The sequence below is a fragment of the Colletotrichum tamarilloi genome (assembly GCF_030869305.1).
Source record: "Colletotrichum tamarilloi strain Tom-12 chromosome Unknown Scaffold_1.1, whole genome shotgun sequence".
Taxonomy (NCBI): domain Eukaryota; kingdom Fungi; phylum Ascomycota; class Sordariomycetes; order Glomerellales; family Glomerellaceae; genus Colletotrichum; species Colletotrichum tamarilloi.
The window spans coordinates 1,111,820-1,130,023 of record NW_026849384.1 but is presented as its reverse complement, the minus strand read 5'-3'; the positions used below and the strand labels follow the sequence as shown (position 1 = coordinate 1,130,023).

At 54.3% G+C, this 18,204-nt stretch overlaps 7 protein-coding genes across 7 annotated transcripts; 4 read left to right on the top strand and 3 right to left on the bottom strand.

Annotated features, from left to right (window-relative positions):
- Nucleotides 1-2,895: 2,895 nt before the first annotated feature.
- CTAM01_00380 (14-3-3 family protein) lies at nucleotides 2,896-3,921 on the top strand (the record flags this gene model as incomplete). Its single annotated transcript, XM_060516432.1, has 5 exons — nucleotides 2,896-2,956; nucleotides 3,013-3,319; nucleotides 3,374-3,615; nucleotides 3,666-3,736; nucleotides 3,790-3,921. 5 exons carry the CDS (start codon nucleotides 2,896-2,898, stop codon nucleotides 3,919-3,921), a joined length of 813 nt encoding a protein of 270 aa, XP_060389058.1.
- A 916-nt stretch (nucleotides 3,922-4,837) lies between these two features.
- On the bottom strand, nucleotides 4,838-5,443 carry CTAM01_00379 (CSL zinc finger; the record flags this gene model as incomplete). Its single annotated transcript, XM_060516431.1, has 1 exon — nucleotides 4,838-5,443. One exon carries the CDS (start codon nucleotides 5,441-5,443, stop codon nucleotides 4,838-4,840), a length of 606 nt encoding a protein of 201 aa, XP_060389057.1.
- Nucleotides 5,444-5,892: 449 nt separating this feature from the next.
- On the bottom strand, nucleotides 5,893-6,535 carry CTAM01_00378 (uncharacterized protein; the record flags this gene model as incomplete). Its single annotated transcript, XM_060516430.1, has 3 exons — nucleotides 5,893-5,928; nucleotides 5,992-6,052; nucleotides 6,150-6,535. 3 exons carry the CDS (start codon nucleotides 6,533-6,535, stop codon nucleotides 5,893-5,895), a joined length of 483 nt encoding a protein of 160 aa, XP_060389056.1.
- Nucleotides 6,536-7,147: 612 nt separating this feature from the next.
- Nucleotides 7,148-9,340, top strand: CTAM01_00377 (pre-mRNA-splicing ATP-dependent RNA helicase PRP28; the record flags this gene model as incomplete). Its single annotated transcript, XM_060516429.1, has 1 exon — nucleotides 7,148-9,340. The coding sequence occupies one exon, from the start codon at nucleotides 7,148-7,150 to the stop codon at nucleotides 9,338-9,340; it is 2,193 nt and encodes a 730-aa protein (XP_060389055.1).
- Nucleotides 9,341-11,093: 1,753 nt separating this feature from the next.
- On the top strand, nucleotides 11,094-12,161 carry CTAM01_00376 (uncharacterized protein; the record flags this gene model as incomplete). Its single annotated transcript, XM_060516428.1, has 2 exons — nucleotides 11,094-11,204; nucleotides 11,268-12,161. The coding sequence occupies 2 exons, from the start codon at nucleotides 11,094-11,096 to the stop codon at nucleotides 12,159-12,161; spliced, it is 1,005 nt and encodes a 334-aa protein (XP_060389054.1).
- Nucleotides 12,162-12,943: 782 nt separating this feature from the next.
- CTAM01_00375 (TspO/MBR family protein) lies at nucleotides 12,944-13,684 on the bottom strand (the record flags this gene model as incomplete). The annotated part of the gene is made up of 3 exons (XM_060516427.1): nucleotides 12,944-13,334; nucleotides 13,415-13,508; nucleotides 13,573-13,684. 3 exons carry the CDS (start codon nucleotides 13,682-13,684, stop codon nucleotides 12,944-12,946), a joined length of 597 nt encoding a protein of 198 aa, XP_060389053.1.
- A 1,625-nt stretch (nucleotides 13,685-15,309) lies between these two features.
- On the top strand, nucleotides 15,310-18,123 carry CTAM01_00374 (arsenite resistance protein Ars2; the record flags this gene model as incomplete). Its single annotated transcript, XM_060516426.1, has 3 exons — nucleotides 15,310-15,433; nucleotides 15,557-17,574; nucleotides 17,599-18,123. 3 exons carry the CDS (start codon nucleotides 15,310-15,312, stop codon nucleotides 18,121-18,123), a joined length of 2,667 nt encoding a protein of 888 aa, XP_060389052.1.
- Between the last annotated feature and the right edge of the window lie 81 nt (nucleotides 18,124-18,204).

The window sequence follows — 18,204 nt, the reverse complement described above, 5'->3', positions numbered from 1 at the left end:
CTGCTTGGGAGCTTATTGGACGAGGAGGGGATGATCTGATCCTGTCAAACTACGGAGTGCCTGGTCACTTTCTTGGTCGGGGGAGGGAGCTTCTGCTTACTCCGGTCTGTCCTTCCTCACCCGACTATGGGGGTACGAGGATGTGATACGTCATACCCGGCGTGAGCGAGGTATCTCGTTAACATGGTCGTGCCGGCATTTCTCGGCTTCGACGGGTTTGGTTCACTGAACCGGAGAGCTGCGCTGAGGTTGCCTGAGTGTGCTTTCCTCAGGCCACTGAGTGGTGGTCACCTGCATGCGGCCAAATCGTCCTGACTCAATGTGCTTGCTGTACGCAGTACTCAAGATGGGCCAAGCAGTCGATGAAGCTTTGATGCAATTGTGAGCATCCGCATAATCCCGTCCTGACCAACACGCAACACAACAATTTGCCTCCATATTCTGGGCACCGTTTAACTATGCTAGACGCTATCCTTTTGCTGGGACTGAACTGCAAGAATCTATGAGCACCTACCAAGGGCTGCGAATTAGGCGTGTGGTGTTTTACCCGGTCTGCCGGTGTTGTTGCTCCGAGACGGCTTATGCATAAAATGGGACTCGCATATCTCCATTCCGATGATTCTCGTAGGTCCAGTATTCCACAGTGGGTTGCATTCTCCAGATATCCGTAAGCCCGTAGGTACTCCGTAGGTCGCAGCCTTATCAGCCCTTGTTGTTATCTCCGGCAAGGCTGAATCTCCTTTTTCGACTGGGATGGTCCCCGGGACTGTGGACGAGAAATGCGGGAGATCTGTCGCTTCAAAGGCGACCGACGGGGTGCCGGTGGTGTGTAGTCATCGTGGTGCGACGTCTTTCGTCTTTGTCTCGCAGCCCGAGGTACCATTTTAGTGGAGAGGAGAACGTCTGCCCTCTGCAGACCACAGAGAACCCATACGCCGTGTGTATAAGTGCTGCCTGGGCAAAACCTGAGATGGCTTCATGGCTTCAGACTGCTAGTGAGGAAGAGGAAAGGATAGCCTCTTTCTTCCCAAATCTCGTGCCATCCCCTCTGCCAAGTCAGGCAACGGCAGCCGAGGAAACACACCTTCTTGGGTCAAGGGGTCCCGGCTACGAACAGCAGCATGCAACCTACATTGACGTGAAGTAAGATGTTTTGCTTTCAAAGACCTTGGGGTCAGGCAAGTCAATCCAATGTGACCAAACAACGGAATAAGTGCCTGAACTCAAAGGATGAATTGGGGCACGGTGGCCGCTCGGCGATTGCATGAAAAGAAGAGACGAGGTGGGATGAGAGAAGACAGGAGGAGTCTGGCCTCGCATCAACTTGCAGGTTGTATGATTTGAAAGCAAGTACGCAGTATGCATATGACCCAGTAGATCAAAACTCTGAGTCTGGTGGTAGAGTTTGGCCATGGAAAGCGAAGCAACAACAAACAAGGTGACGTGATCTGGGTGTAGCAAGGTCGGAGCTGGATAGGTAAGTAAGGGTCAACGGCAGCGAACTGGTATACGAAGTTATCTTCTTACAGGCCCTGGATCAGAACCAGGCTACTTGTGGCGAGGCATGTTAGATAGGGTATGCCTTAATCATATTTGTACCTGGATTCAAGGCCTTCCACAAGCAATGAGAGAGGAAGACCGCATTGAGCGAGGCCCGGTGTCCTGTGGAAAGAGCCCGGGGAATTGGACCCAAAGAAAGGAGCGGAAAGAGGTATGAGAATGTACCTCTGCGTACCCCCCACTATCTGTCGCAGAGTCAGGTTGGTAGCGTACCTAAGGCAGGCACGGAGAGTCTGGAGAGCCCTGGAGGCATTATGCGTACGTTTGGAAAGACTTTGGGGGCTCTGCCACTCTGGAGGGGTGCCTCTCTCAGCCGCAGAGCACAGCCGCAATACCTGACGCTACCCCGGGATGATTCACGTGAGCCGGCCATTCCAGGGCTAGCTCGCCGCAGATGGGGATTGGTTGAGACGCCCCTCGACCGTGACTGGCCAGAGCGTGGCTCACCAGCCCAGTGTGTCCCTGCCCAGTGCCCATGGAACCTGGCAGGAAGTCAACCACTCAAGTCGGCTCCCGTCCAGTCCAGTCGGTGCGGCAGCAGCCACCCCCCCCCCCTCCTGCCTACCTTACCTTACGTCTACCTACCGCCCCAGCGTGTTTCCCCCCCAGTCAGTCCAGTCGCCTTGCCTTGTCTTGCCTGGGCCACCTCACGTATTGTGCAGCCCAGAGCCCCTTCCTCAATTTCCATCCATCACCTTTTCGTCTCATCCATTTCTCAACTTCACAAAACTCTCGCACTACCTTTGCAAAACCGCCCACACCCGCCTCTATTTACCCTTCGTCACGCTCTCTTCCCCTGCTCCGATCCAACTCGAGTTTCGACACGGGAATCTTCCATTGACAACTTATCCATCGTTCCACTCGAACATCCCCGCCAACCTCAAAACATCGCACCAAGGTACGTGGTCCCCTCCCCCCATCCCCCCGTGCCCCCTCTGTCGTCATCGCATCCCTCGCCGCAATCTCCTTCCACCGATTCCCAACAACCGACTGTCACCGATTTGCGTCGACCGCTTCACGAAGCTGCCATCCGGCCATCTTTCTGCATCGATTGAGAGCTTCACCGACACTGCGCGCCCTATCTTGATCGGTCAGGCGCAAAACCCCACCAGGAGCGGGGGGCCGAAGCCAAGTCATGAAGTCAGCGAGGCGCATACGCTGCAACTCGTTCTTCTCTCGTTGAATTCACCCCGTCGCTCTTGCGAATTCAATTTGCGCTTCTATTTGCCAACCAGTCCAAAATTCACATTCATAATACACTCAGAACGCAATTTTGGCTTCATCTCCTGACACACGTGCTAACCAATCCCAACGTTCCAGATACCAACCGCCACAATGGGTCAGGATGATGCTGTGTACTTGGCCAAGCTTGCTGAGCAGGCTGAGCGCTACGAGGGTACGTGGCTATCTCTCATCGCACAAGATGGATTACACTGATGATTGGGCTTCCAGAGATGGTTGAGAACATGAAGATCGTCGCCTCCGAGGACCGTGACCTCACCGTCGAGGAGCGCAACCTCCTGTCCGTTGCCTACAAGAACGTCATCGGTGCCCGCCGTGCCTCGTGGAGAATCGTCACCTCCATCGAGCAGAAGGAGGAGTCCAAGGGCAACTCTTCCCAGGTTGGCCTTATCAAGGAGTACCGCCAGAAGATCGAGGCCGAGCTTGCCAAGATCTGCGACGACATTCTCGATGTCCTCGATGCCCACCTCATCCCTTCTGCCAAGTCTGGCGAGTCCAAGGTCTTCTACCACAAGATGTAAGCATTCGCGTCTATTTCGGTGTTAGGACGATATGTTGACAACCACTGTAGGAAGGGTGACTACCACCGCTACCTTGCCGAGTTCGCCGTTGGCGATCGCCGCAAGGACTCTGCCGACAAGTCCCTCGAGGCCTACAAGGCTGCCACCGAGGTTGCCCAGACCGAGCTCCCCCCTACCCACCCCATTCGCCTCGGCCTCGCCCTGAACTTCTCCGTCTTCTACTACGAGATTCTGAACGCCCCCGACCAGGCTTGCCACCTTGCCAAGCAGGCTTTCGATGATGCCATTGCCGGTCCGTATCGTCATCCTCGAAGCAGGTGCAACCCACTAACGTCTCTACAGAGCTTGACACCCTTAGCGAGGAGTCTTACAAGGATTCTACCCTCATCATGCAGCTTCTCCGTGACAACCTGGTAAGTGACTCTGACCAACTCTGGAAAAGAAAAGCCGCTGACAACGAATATAGACCCTCTGGACCTCTTCTGAGGCTGAGCCCGCGGCGTCAGGCACCACCGAGGCCCCCGCCGCCGCCAAGGAGGAGGGTGCCTCCGCCGAGGCGCCGGCTGCTGCTGCCGCTGAGGAGCCCAAGGCTGAGTAAGGTGTGATTGGTCTCGTAGCATTCTGCAACCTGCGTTCATCGCCGGATTTGGGTGGACTGGTGTCTACGGAGTGTGGACTGGAGATTTCGTTTTTGCGAATCGGCATCGTTTAGGCAATACACAAGAATTGTGAAGGGGTTGATTTTTCCTAGCACGGGGCTGGCTGGGGGCTAAAGAAGAGCATTTTGGAGGTTGATTCCACGTTTGCTTTTTTAGACTCTAATGCAAGGCCGTCTGGACAACAACAAAAAAAGACTAAAATTGCTTTCAAAGAAGCACATCCGGCAAAACAGTTCGAAAAAATCGTGTGATACAGTTGCGTGGCACTGCCCGTAGTTCTGACCTGGTAATGGTGGGATGTTGTCTAAAGTGTTCTATACCAGTACACTTGGGTCGACAAAGGTGAAGTGGCTCGACATATTTGCATGTAGATGGGCAACTTTGAGACGTCAATTCGACCATAGAAGGCCAAGAGCCCAGTCATACAGGCTGAAACTTAGGTATGAGTCTACAAACAGCTTGAAGCACAAGTCAGACTTATGGGGTGGGCTGGAGAGACGATTGCCAAAGACAGAAACGCTAGACATTGGAGGACGGTATGTTTTTGAGAAGAGGATCTTGAACGCTTAATATGCGTGATAGAAAGATAACGGCCACGGAGTTGAGATTGGCTGAGAAGAAGGTACTCATCATGATGCGGCGAGACAATTTGGCATGAAGGCGGCACACATCGCAAAGATCATCTAAGGGATCCATTCGGTCGACACTTGTACACTCTCAAACATGAGAGTGAACGAGCCGACAAGATGGACATGGCCTCATTACAATTGGTTGGTAATCACGGCGTCTTTTCAGTTTTGTTTCGTGTTTTGATTCTATGTTCGTCTGAAGAGACATCCTTCCCAATTCATTTCATCAATCATCCGAGACAACAGCAAAATGTACCTTCATCCAAAGACTGCAATCTTGACAACCGACGAGCAGCTCCCCGTTCTCACCCGCCTCTTCCAGGTCCGCCTCCGTAAAAAAGAAACCGCGTGGGTTGCCGCACCGGCAGCTACGGTACCAAGAGCACTCGGCCTCGGGAAAGTCTGACGGAGGCTCCTCGACTTCCAGGTCGTCAAGATCGACGACCTCGATGCCCGTCTGAAAAGCTTTTTCCTCGTCGCCGTCGCCGCGCTGGAGACCTTGATTATTTGGTGCCAGGTCTAGAGCGCGGTCGTATTCAGCCCTCTGCTTGGGGTCCGAGAGGACCTTGTAAGCTGATGAGATTTGGTCGATTGAAAAGGTGGCGGCAGTAGCAGAAGAAGAGAGTGCTCGGGTGGTTGTACTGGAGGGAGAAGTACTCTTGAATTGTGGGTATTTGTCCGGGTGGTTTTGGAGGAGGGCGCGGTGGTAGGCCCGTTTGATGATTTGCTGCGGCCCCGCCGTAGGTGACTGTTCCTGCACGAGTTTGCGACTTATACCCAGGATCGCGTAGTGCGTGTGCCCTGTTCCCTGAGCCGCGGATGAAGAAGTCATTTTGGGCCAAGAGGGTAAGTGAGAAGAACGGCGGCGGCGGGCAGGGCCGCTTGGATTGCGGGCTGTCGTTTTTTGGGATTGTAAGTGAAAATTTCCCTGGCGAATTGGAGTTTTTTGGGAAGCTTGTTTCTGCGGGGATCACGTGAGTGGTTTGTGGTTGAAGTGTCGACTCGAAAATGAACCTCCGAGATGGCTTTTGAAGACGTGACCAGCAGCTAGTCTTTCCAAGTCAAGTTCTCCTAGTGATTCTCGTTAATCTGCACCAGTTTCTGAGCATGTGGTGGAAAGGTCAATACTTTCCCGTTGCCCGGACGTGGGGAAATCCCCAAATATGGGGTTCAAGACGGCGGGAGTTGATTGAAGTTCGTTTCTTATACATGATAATACATGGTATATGTACATCGTCTATGATATTGACGCAGCGCAAGTGGAAAGTGCGAATAGAGTGCTTATTTGGGGAATCTTGTCCAGTTCTTCTTTCCAACCTAGTGCAAGTTTGTCAGTATACCGTTTCCAGACAAGCATCCGATGAGATTATGAATGCTTACCTTCTTCCACTCCTTGATGAGCTTCGGCATCGCCAACACAGCCGCTCTCCTCTTCTCCATTCTGCAGATGTATGATTAGCATTTCTTTCCGACTTGACCAACAGTCCAAAAGCCCAGATAGGTTTCCTCGACTGCGAATGGAGGATGTAAAGACATACCTGGGCTGCACCATCCTCTCGTGAATCTTTCCCTTGACCTTTTGCCCAACACCGGTACCCTTCACCCTTAATCCGTGTTCGACGCGGTGCGCAATCCTGTACTCGGTGCCCTTGACCGTATGGGGCAGCAGTTCCTCGACGCCGTGCTGGCGCGCGAGCTTGACGATCTCGGCCTGGCGGCGCATGGAGTAGACGGGGTCGTGCCACTTGCCCGTGACGGCGTGCTTCTGCGACTTGAAGGGGTTCGGGGTGATCTCCTGGAAACCCGTCTTGGGCGTCGCCGCGTTGTGAGGCAGGATGGCGGCGGGCGGCCAGCGGGCGAAGAAGCGCTGGAGCTGCGCCGGCAGCGTCTTTGCCAGCTGAATGTATTGCTCGGCGGCGGCCATTGTGTGTGGATGGATTCGGGATGCTCGAGGGGAGTATCTGTCTTCTTTATGTCCTCTGGTGCAAGCGCTGTGGCATTGCCAGGTCGTTGTCGTGAACGGGAGTGGAGGGTTTCGTCGGGCGATTTCTCTTCGTCAGTTTCCGTTCGGAGATACTCTCTCAATCGATACATTGGACAAATTTGGGAGAAGACCAGCCTTATCCACCCCTGTACGTGCATACTACTGACAGGGGTGGGAGCTGAGAGCTTGGGAAAGAATTGCCGGAACCTCTGTGATCTGATTGGGTCGCATTTGTGTGGCGCCTTCTGACTTGTGGCGCAAATCGCAGCCTTCTCTCGAGGTATCTGAGATAAATCATTCGTCTTTAACTTCTGAAATACATAGTCACCAGGCCCCAACTCAACTTGCAAGCTGCCGACGATTTTGCGAGGGACTGCTTCCAATCCCCTCACTTGCTGCATCCACCCCGGATAGTGAAACTGTGGACCTTGTCGCATCAAGGGGTTTCCACCATTCTCGGCACCTACTCAACACGTACTGCCATAACGAAGATCTCCGAACCCAGCAAGCTTTCCCTCATCATTCCCTCACAGCACCACACACAACCTGAAAATGAGCACCAACCAATCGAAGAAGGTCCCTTTGGACCTCGAAGAGATTCTCAAAAAGAAGAAGGCCGCCGATGCTGCATCATCGAAGCTACGATTCATCCCAAAGAAGGAACGAGAGCGCCAGGCAGCAGAGAAGGCCAAACAGGAGGAAGAAGAGCGCAAGCGTAAAGCCGAGGAGGATGCGAAAAAGAAGGCAGAACTCGAGAGGAAATGGGCTTCCGAAGCGAATGGCACGGGCGATAACAGAGCGCAGAATGGATATGGCAGCAGAGTTCCTACTGGTCCCAAGGCCATGAATGGCACGGAAAACGGCAGAGACGGTCGAGGTGCCGGAGGCCGCGGGCGGGAAAAGCCAGAACGAAAGACGACAACGAAGGACGGCAAGGAGAAGAAGACTGCAGAAGCTATCGAGGCCGACCTGCTGCGCAACCGGTATCTCGGACCGGAGGTGAACAAACAGTCCAACTTCTCGGTGAAGAAGAAGCGCAAGAGGGCAACGGAGTTCAAGTTCGAATGGGATGCGGAAGAAGATACCACGCTCGAAAACGACCCAATGTACGAGTCCAACTCGACAACCCTGAAATCCTACACATTCGGCAGTCTGTCTGGCGAGTACACTGAAGAAGCCGAAGAGATTGCGAGGAGAAGGGCAAGGATGATTGAGGAGAGAGACCGCGAATTCGGAAAGCAACGGGCAAAGGAGTTCATGGAGGACTTCTACAAAGCACGAGAGAAGGCAAAGGAGCGCGCAGATCGGTCAGGCCTGGGCAAGCACTGGTCGAAAAAGACACTCGAAGACATGCGGGAACGCGACTGGAGAATCTTCAAGGAAGACTTTGGCATTGCGACAAAGGGTGGCCTCATCCCCAACCCGATGCGCAGCTGGAAAGAGTCTGGATTGCCGCGAAGGCTACTGGAGATCGTCGACAGAGTGGGCTACAAGGACCCTTCGCCTATTCAGAGAGCAGCCATTCCTATCGCGATGCAGGCTCGAGATCTCATCGGTGTGGCTGTCACTGGTTCGGGTAAAACTGCAGCGTTTCTTCTGCCGTTGCTGGTCTACATCTCGGATCTACCGCCTCTAACGGAAATTAACAAAAACGACGGAGCGTACGCCTTGATCCTGGCGCCCACGCGTGAATTGGTCCAGCAAATTGAGACGGAAGCGCACAAATTCGCCGATCCGCTTGGCTTCAACGTAGTCAGCATCGTGGGTGGTCACTCCATGGAGGAACAGGTGCATGCATTGGGCAAAGGTGCCGAGATTATTGTCGCGACTCCCGGTCGTCTGGTTGATTGCATCGAAAGACGCGTTCTTGTCCTGTCTCAATGTTGCTACGTCATCATGGATGAAGCAGATCGGATGATCGATCTCGGGTTCGAGGAGTCGGTGAATAAGATTCTCGATGCCCTGCCGGTGACCAACGAGAAGCCCGACACGGACGATGCGGAAAATGCGACCTTGATGAAGAGTTATCTCGGTGCCAGGGACAGGTACAGACAGACGATGATGTACACGGCCACCATGCCGCCGACTGTCGAAAAGATTGCGAGAAAGTATCTGCGGCGCCCGGCCATCGTCACGATCGGTAATGCTGGCGAGGCCGTCGATACGGTCGAGCAACGGGTCGAGATGGTGTCCGGCGAGGACAAGAAGAAGAAGCGGCTGCAGGAGATCCTTGCCGCTGGAGAATTTGCCCCGCCCATCATCGTATTCGTCAACATCAAGCGCAATTGCGACGCTGTTGCGCGAGACGTCAAACAGATGGGCTACTCTGCAGTCACGCTACACGGAAGCAAGACGCAGGAGCAGAGAGAGGCGGCGCTGGCATCGGTTCGCAATGGGCAGACGCAGGTTCTCGTGGCGACAGATTTGGCAGGAAGAGGTATCGACGTGCCCGACGTCAGTCTCGTCATCAACTTCAACATGGCGACCAGCATCGAGAGCTACACGCATCGCATCGGTCGTACGGGTCGCGCGGGCAAGAGTGGTGTTGCCATTACATTCTTGGGCAACGAGGATGCGGACCTATTCTACGACTTGAAGCAGATGCTCTCCAAGAGCTCCATCTCGCGTGTGCCAGAGGAGCTTCGGCGGCACGAGGCCGCGCAGCAGAAACCCACACGAGGGCACAAGAGGGCCGGTGGAGAGGAGCAGCAGTCGTCAGGCAAGGGGGGTCAGTGGGGCGCCTAATGTAGGGTAATGGGTGACGGTAGCATGGCGAGTGGATGAGGAAAGAGACTGAATAGATGAAAGTGGACTAGGTCCGGCCTCATAGATTATCGTGATAATCTGATCTGATAAAAATTTTATGTCCGAGCCATTATCGTCGGCGCCTCGGTTCTGTTAGCGTCTCTACTTTTGTGCCGTCTCTCCTGTCGCCCCTCCACACCGTCCCATACTGTTGTTTTTTTTGGACAAAACTGTGTCTGATCGTTGTGGGTGTTCATGTACGTCCTGAGACCTTATTTGATCCCTAAAATTCATGTCTGTCGTTGTATGTCTGTTCCAACAGATTCGTTACCTCAAATACCTTTTTGCCTATTGAGACTCGATATCTACTGTGTATGATCCTGGTTCCTGCCCAGATGGCGGGGCTCCTTGCTGTGCCTGACACCGACAGCGGGGAAGGATTCAGCACCCGCCTTCATCGGTTCGGGGTTTCCAAGAACTCACCCGACTGCCTAGCTCCCGCCGACCAGAGTGACAGGGCACTTCAGAGTTAACCCCACCAAGAAGAGCACTTTTACGCAATGTTCCTCCCTCGGTCTGATGTCAGGACCCCCAGGGATGTTCTAGGCTTGGAAAGTGCGCCTAGTGTCACGTTGCAAGACGCAGGAAGCAGTGCCCGATGAAAAGGACCAGGCAGGGTACCTTATTCAGAAGCGGGAAAGGGAAAGAGGACAAGAGAATTTTCTGCAACCCGACCCAAGGTGACTTGGCTCAAGGTATATAGTACCATAGGTACACCCAAGTTGCCTCATTCATGGAAGATGGGAATGTACCGCTTCCCATGCTGACCTTGCCTTGCTGGTGCCGCCCAAAACTCCACCAGCAACTTGCAATTCCGCGCTTCCTTCCTACCTGCGCGCCCGCCCTTCACCGTTTCTTTCACATGGTGGTTCTTGTATAAACCCCATGCCATGCGCCTCTTCAAGTCATGAGCTGGCCGTTTTGACAACCACGTTGTTAATTCCCTCTCTCTCCTCTTCTGAGCTCTGAGTCTTTGGGCTGCCTCCCTCCCGCGCTCCCTCTCTCTCGTTCTCTCTAGCGCGCGGGCTTTTCAACGTTGCGAGAATTATTTCACCCAACGGGATCGACACTGACGCAAACAAGCCCTTCGAATTGGTCGCAAGCTTGGTGCAAAGAATCCCCAACTTGGAAACTAAACTAAACCCTCCCCGGTATCGGTGGGTATTTTTCTGATCGAATACCACCCACCCCCGAAAAAAAAAGTTCTTGGGCGTTGCGCGCTTGCTGGGTGACACACTCGTGGACACTGCCCAGCTACATTCGCTTTTGCCCCGCGGTACCCGTCCGTACTCCGTCTTCCTGTACCTTCATCCCACCTCCCTGATTCAACTCAGTACGAGGGGGAGCAGTGAGGACAGTGCTGAATAGCCTTCTATTCAACCAGACGTCCTACACTTGCTCCTTTTTTGAGCAAACTTGTTTCTTGTTTTGCTCTTTGATGTACTTGGTGGTCTCGAAGTTTCACGGCCGCAACCCAAAAAGCTGTTGAGCTGCGCGGTATCCTGGCTGGTACTTTTTCGTCGAACGACCAACTCGCTCAAACGCACAATAACCCCCTCCTCTCGTCACACCGACCTTTGAGGGATAACTGGAGGTGCTCGATCCTTCGTCCGACCTGACGCATACCTTTGACGACCTCCGAGTAGCTCAGGCAGCTATCAGCTAGCCATCGCACCTCGCAATTACCATCACAATGGACTCGGCCGCAGTAGCGATGGAGGTTCCCCACCATGACGCACCCGTGTCGCTGAAGAAGAGCCGTACCGCGGCTCTGGAGGCTATGGAGGACATCGTCTACGGATCGGTAAGTTGCCCGCTTGCAAATGAAGCCTTGAGCGAATTTCGCTGACGAGCCAATTACTACCAGGTCGCCGGCGTTGTCGGAAAATACATCGAGTACCCCTTCGACACGGTCAAGGTCCGCCTCCAATCCCAACCCGACAACCAGCCCCTCCGCTACAAGGGCCCGATCGACTGTTTTCGCCAGTCCTTCAAGGCTGAAGGCTTCCGCGGCCTATACCGCGGTATCAGCGCACCGCTCGTCGGAGCCGCGCTCGAGAACAGCAGTCTGTTCTTCTTCGAACGGATCGGTCGCGCCGCCGTATACCAGTCGGGCTGGACGCCCCAAGGCCAGGAGCTGTCACTCTCAGCCCTGTGGTTCACCGGTGCCTTCTCCGGCTTCTTCACTTCATACGTCCTGACGCCCGTCGAACTCGTCAAGTGCAAGATCCAGGCCCCTGCCGGCGCCGACGGCTTGGGGGCACCACAACAGCTGCGCCCGCTGTCTGTCGTCCGCGATATCTACCGCCACCAAGGCATCAGAGGCTTCTGGCATGGACAGATGGGTACTCTGATCCGCGAGTCGGGCGGCTGCGCTGCATGGTTCGGCAGCAAGGAGACGGTTACGAAGATGTTCAACGTGCTCAACGCCAGGTCGGCCAAGACGCAAGTAGAGAAGGACGCCTTGCTTGGGAAGCCACTACCGCTGTGGCAACAGGCGCTGGCGGGCGCCTCGGGCGGTGTGTCATACAACTTCCTCTTCTTCCCGGCCGACACGATCAAGTCGCGCATGCAGACGGCAGCTATCGGCGACGCAGCGCTGAACCGGTCATTCTGGCAGGAAGGCGCGGCCGTCTGGCGGCAACACGGCTTGAGGGGTCTGTACCGGGGCTGTGGCATTACGTGCCTTCGCTCGGCGCCCAGCTCGGCCTTCATTTTCATTGTTTTTGACGGCCTCAAGCGACATTTCCCTCTGCAGTAGAGGTCATTTTTTCCCTTTACACGTATCGAAACCCTTTTGAGATATCCCTAGACTTGGGTGGTTGTGGCTGCTGTTGTGGTAGGAAGACGGGGAGGTGGTTTTATACAATTTGGCATTTAGAAGGCGTACAAGGGGATACGATTCCGGAAACAGTATATATACTTATACATGTGCATACACTTTGGGCAGAATTGGCCCGGCTAGATGGATGTGGGTTTTTACCAAAAGTTGGGAAGAGACGTAAGCATAGATTATTGAGTCTTTTATATACAACCTTGAGTCAAAGGCTATACGATTTGATGTGTTGCCATCTACCGTCCGGGGCTTCCTCTTTGAAGACTACTCTTGCTGGCTTAACCAAGGTACCACGCATTCTTTGCGACTTGTTGGCTGTGATGATGGTAGTAACGTAAATGCTTTACTCGACAGCTGCTGAGACCCACGTCGACCAGTCCTTCCTGTCCTATATTCTCGTCAGGTTTCATACGGCTATGTATGACCTGTGACAACTGTACGCCTTTCATCTATTACAAGCTATTCAGACATTGTCTGCCCGTTGAACGGTTTTCAATTCATACGTTGAGCACATGTTTTCATAAAGATGGATATCGAATTTATTTTCCTAGTAAACGCTCAACGTAAGGAACAGGCCAGCCAATAACCAACTAGAACGCCATAGCACGCAGATACGCCCACCAAGTCCACTCCTCCTCGTCATCTTCCTTCTCTAGACCATTGCACGAGTCACACACGCCCGCACGACAGCGGTAACAATCACAACACTACTGCTTCTTCCCAGCCTTGGCAGCCCGCTCGGCCTCGTATCGCGCCTCGGCGCCCTTGAGGTCCCAGTCGTTGAGGTAGCCCGCTCCCGCGCAGAGGTAGGTCGCGAAGGAGAGCCAGCCGAGGTAGGGGACGAGGCAGGCGCCGGCGACGGCGTCGACGGAGCCCCAGAGATAGGCGAGGTAGGAGTTTATGCCGAGGAGGGCGAGGATGTCGACGGTGGCGGCGACGGGGCGCTTGAGGAGGAAGAAGAGGGGCATCCAGATGAGGTTGAGGCCGAGCTGGATCGTGTAGAGGGTGGCGCCGTGTTTTGTGTCGGCGATTTGGGAGAGGGTGGAGGTTGGGGAGAGGCCCGTGTGGAAGGCACGGTAGGCGGAGTAGCCCATTAGTCTTGAAGGGGGGTTTGTTAGATACCAGAGAACAGCGTCATCGTGTTGGTGAAGTGTTTTGGGAGAGGAAGTTAGGCTTACCCGTAAAGGAGAGTCCATGCCGGACCAAACACCCACGCGGGAGGGCGGCCGGGAGGGTTCTTGATGGCGGCATAGGTCTTCTTAGTATCCTTGGCTGCATGAGCTTTATTAGTATCGCCTTTTTTTGAGGGTGTGAAGTATCCTCAAGGGGAACGTACGCCGCGAAGAGAAGCCGACGGCCGTGCCGAGAGCTATGGGGAGCAGGATCGAGGCGGCTGCATTCTCGAAGACCTGGTGGGGTAAGGTCAGGGCCGGGATGAAGGTTGTCATTGTGGCCGATTTCGGTTATGTAGTTGGTGGGAAATTGACTAGAATTGTGAGAAAGGTGTTAGACGCGATAATGCGAGTGGTGTGTTTAAAAGTGAAATGCAACGGTTCGTCTGGAACATGCGATGCGGATGGTGAGAAGTAACCTCGGGGCGGGTCTCAGTCCGACATGCGAGGAAGCTATCCTCTTACAGGAGAGCTATGACGCAATGCAGAGAAAGTCTCCTGTCAGGAACCACCTCAATCTGGCGACTTCTACTTCGAATTTCGATGTTGACGAACGGGAAAGCGCAAGACAGACGTACTCACGAATCAGAAGGTGCATGTGGTGCTTGTCAATTCTTGAAAGACGATTGGGTCAAAGCAGTGAAAATTGTCACGTTGTCTATCCGCCCATTCTATCTCAGCTGAGGTGGCAGTTTGGCAGATGGGGACCCCCGTTCCTCAGATGGACATGCTTCTGCCGCTACAGGGGTGAAGCTCTGGAGATCGCTGGGATCGACCGCCGTTGTTCTGCAGCTCTCCAGCAATTGAATTCCACTGGACATTGACCCGCCTGTCACGGCTGGGGGCAGCTGCGACAGCATTAGCAGGTCTCGAGGAAGGCACTGATTACTGCGCTTGCCAGTACCCGGGACGCATTGTGCAGAGAAGGCATAGTCAACTCGAAAAGACTCTTTTTGGACTTAATTGACTGCGGCATCTTATCCATCATAAGGTAAGGTACTTCCCTTGTAGAAAAGGTGCAGATCAGTCAACGACTCGTATCTGGCAAGCACATATGCGAAAACGAGGACGTATGCAGTTAAAGAGTGCCGACGCTGCCGAGGATCCTCCGAAAGAAACACTAAGCCCGTTTCGCTCAAGGTGGACCTCTCCAGCCGACCCTTTGTTCGTGTCTCGCTCCCATCGTCTCGTCGCCCTTTGAGTACGGAGTCGGGTCAGCCTTCCCATCTTCAACCTCTCCTTCGTGCATCCCAAAACCCTCTACCTTTTGGATCACGACAACATCACGCGTCTTATCGTCGAGGCATACGCCCTCGCCATCGGAATAGTTCGTTCTTCCCTTTCTTTCTGCATTATCTTTACTCATCCGCAACCTATTGTCCATCCATCACCTCAATTCAATCCCCATTATTCCTGTCTTCCCTCTCCCAGACCATCCATTCTTACTCCCGCCCAACTGCCTGTCCAACCATCCTCGTTTGTCAATCATTCTCAGCAGGCCTCACTTGGCATTCCGTCTTTCTTCTTCTTCCGTTTGCACCGTCATCGTCAGAGTGACGAGTCGGTTTTCAACTCATCTTTGCCCTCTGGCAGCTGCACCACTTTTTACTGCTACTTCCGTCCCGAATTCTTAATTCTTTCTCTATCTCTTCTTCCGTTTCCCTCAGAAGCCGTCCCGTATTCCGCCTGCAGAATGATTTCTCTAACCGCAATCATGTTGCCAATCAACAGGCTTCCTCCTTCCTTCCTTCGATCGAGCAAGCGAAACGAAATCACATGAGTAGCAACCACGCAGCTACCCGACGCCGACGCGATACTTAATCTGGCTGAAGAGGTCAATTGAACTCAACAAAGACGCCATTCACCGTCCCACACACTAGACTCAGCGCGACATATCCACGATGGATTCCTACTCTTCACATCGAGACTCTGCGCGCTCGCCGGGTGACAGGACGTGGAGCAGTCGCGACGACACGCGAGTCAAGGAAGAGCGAGCTGACACATTCTACCGCGGTAGATCGCCTGGTGCGTAGGATCTCTGATTTATCCCATCCAATGGCTCCGGTCGTTTCTTGTCGAGGCTTCTTCCACGATACTGAGCCTTGAACTGGCAAGGATTTCCTGGTCAATTACTGACAAATCTTTCAGGCCATGAGCGTCAGCACCGTGACAGACGGCGCTCACGATCCCCAGCTGCTATCGACCGATATGAGCCAAGGGGTCGCGGTCGCGACGACTACGCTGGTGGCAGAGATCGCGATGACCGCCGGGAAAGGAGAATCCAGTCACCGCCAGCCAACATTGATCGCTACGTCCCTGGACAGGACAGTAGCGCCTCTGCGCCGATGACAGTCAACCCCCTTGCGGATCCCGTCAAGCTCCCATACCAAGTCGGCTTCTCATACTTTGGCGAATGGTGGAGGATGAACGAAAAGATCAAGGAGGAGAAGGAACGCCAACGTACTGGCCGTCGCCGTGAACCGGAACGTGCCCGAGGCACACGTGAAGCCCAAGAAGAGCGCGAAAAGGAGAAGGCCAAGATTCAGGTCGCGTATGACGCCTACAAGGAAGAACTTCAAGCAAAGATGGCTCGCACTTTCGTTGGCGAGCACAAGAAGGAGCAGTGGTTCCGCGAGCGATACGTCCCTGAAATTCGTGACGGTTTCAGAGCCCAGCTTAACGAATTCCGCCGTGGCGCTTACAGCCAATGGGAGCAAGATCTTGAGTCCGGAACCTTCGACGAGTTCTCGCTGGAGGGAATTCCCAAGAGCGAGACTAATGGCCTTGGAGGCCTCGTAGAGAAGGAGGAAGGTGAAGCAACCGCCGCCAACGAGATCCTGGGCGTGGGAGACCTTGTGCCAGCCAACGGCGGTGACATCAGAGACGAGAACCTGTACCAGCCCACCCTTCTCATCAAGACCATTGCGCCCCATGTCAGCAGACAAAACCTCGAGACTTTCTGCAAGGAGCATCTCGGCGAAGAAGAGGGCGGCTTCAAGTGGCTTTCTCTGTCAGATCCCAACCCCAGCAAGCGGTATCATCGTATTGGTTGGGTTATGCTTCACCCTTCATCAGAAGTTGCCCCCGCAGTCGTTGACCGCGTCGACCCCAAGGATGAGGATGGCGATATGCCTTTGAAGTCGCCAGCAGTCGTGTCGACTGCTGAGAAGGCACTTGATGCTGTCAACGGCAAGACTGTCAAGGACGAAGTCAGGGGCGACTTCGTCTGCCACGTCGGTGTGCACAACCCTCCCAGTCACCCCAGAAAGAAGGCTCTCTGGGATCTCTTCTCTGCACCCGAGCGAGTTGAGAAGGACTTGGGCCTGGTTCAACGACTTGTCAACAAGTTTGAGGAAGACTTCGGCTCTGACTTCAACGCCGTCTTAAAGATTGAGGAACGTGTCGACGATCTTAAGAACGGCGGCCGCCTTCAGCCCGCAGTCACTGCACCGAAGAAGAAGGCCAAGAAGGAGCGTGACCTCGACGTTGATGACGGCATGGAAGACGGAGAGGATGGTGCCATTGACGATGACGAAGATGAAGGTGCTGTTGAGGAGGACGACGTTGACGACGAAGACCTCCTGGTCAAGAAGAAGCAGCTGGATCTCATGATTGAGTATCTCAGACGCGTCTACAACTTTTGCTTCTTCTGTGTCTTTGAGAGCGATTCAATTCATGAGCTCACTCGCAAGTGCCCCGGTGGTCACCTGCGTCGCCCGAGGACCACCCTTAGCACTTCCGCCAAGGCCGTTGCGCGTGCTAGTGCCAATGGGGAGCCATTCCCTGGCAAGAAGCGCAGCGAGATCGAGGAGGAAGGCGAAGCGACTGAGGACAAGAAGTTCCGCGGTACTACCGGCAAGGCAGAACAACAGCTGCTTCGCGCCTACAACTGGGTCAAGACTTTCGAGGACAAGATTATGCAAATCCTTGAGCCCGAAACGGCAGACCTGCGCAAGCTTGGAGGCCGCCCCGTTGAGGATGCCGTCAGTGACGAGCTGCTGAAATACGTCAAGCAGGAGGACGAGCACAAATGGAGATGCAAGGTTCCCGAGTGTGCCAAGTTGTTCAAGGAAGAGCATTTCTGGCGCAAGCACGTCGAGAAGCGCCACAACGAATGGCTCGAAACCATTGAGCAAGAGGCAAGTCACCTTTCCCAGCTACCTGACGTCAGCTGCTAACCAACTCCACAGTTCCACCTTATCAATGCCTATGTCATGGACCCATCTCACATTGCTCCATCAAGGACTGATGCTAATTCCAACGGTCACTTCCCTCCGGCTAATGGTTCTTCTGCAACTGGAACCCCTCGTGGATTCAACTTGCAGAACTTTACTATGAATGGCATGATGCCCATCCCTGGATTCCCCATGCCACCCGGCGGGTTCCCGCCGTTCGTCGGTGGCGGACATCCCGGTATGCAGTCCGGATGGAATGCTAGTGGCGATGACCGCGGAGGCTCTGGCCCCATTCGCCGCGGAGGTATGAGCGGTAGCCGTGGAAACTACCGAAGCGGTCCCTATGACCGACGCCCGAATCCCCGTTGGGACGGTGGTATGAGGGGAGGAGGCCGCGGTGGCGCCGGCAAGTGGGGAGACGGTGCTGCCGGCGGTGGAGCGGCTGTCGGCCCACGGGAGGCCACTCAGGGACGTAGTCTCAAGAGCTACGAGGATCTCGATCACGTCGCTGGCGGCGGCGGCGGAGAGCTGAATTATTAGGACAAGAACTACTCCCATCGCTTGGAACGTCGCAAAACAGTGGTCAAGGAGGGATAGAACCATTGGTTGTTGTTGAGAAAT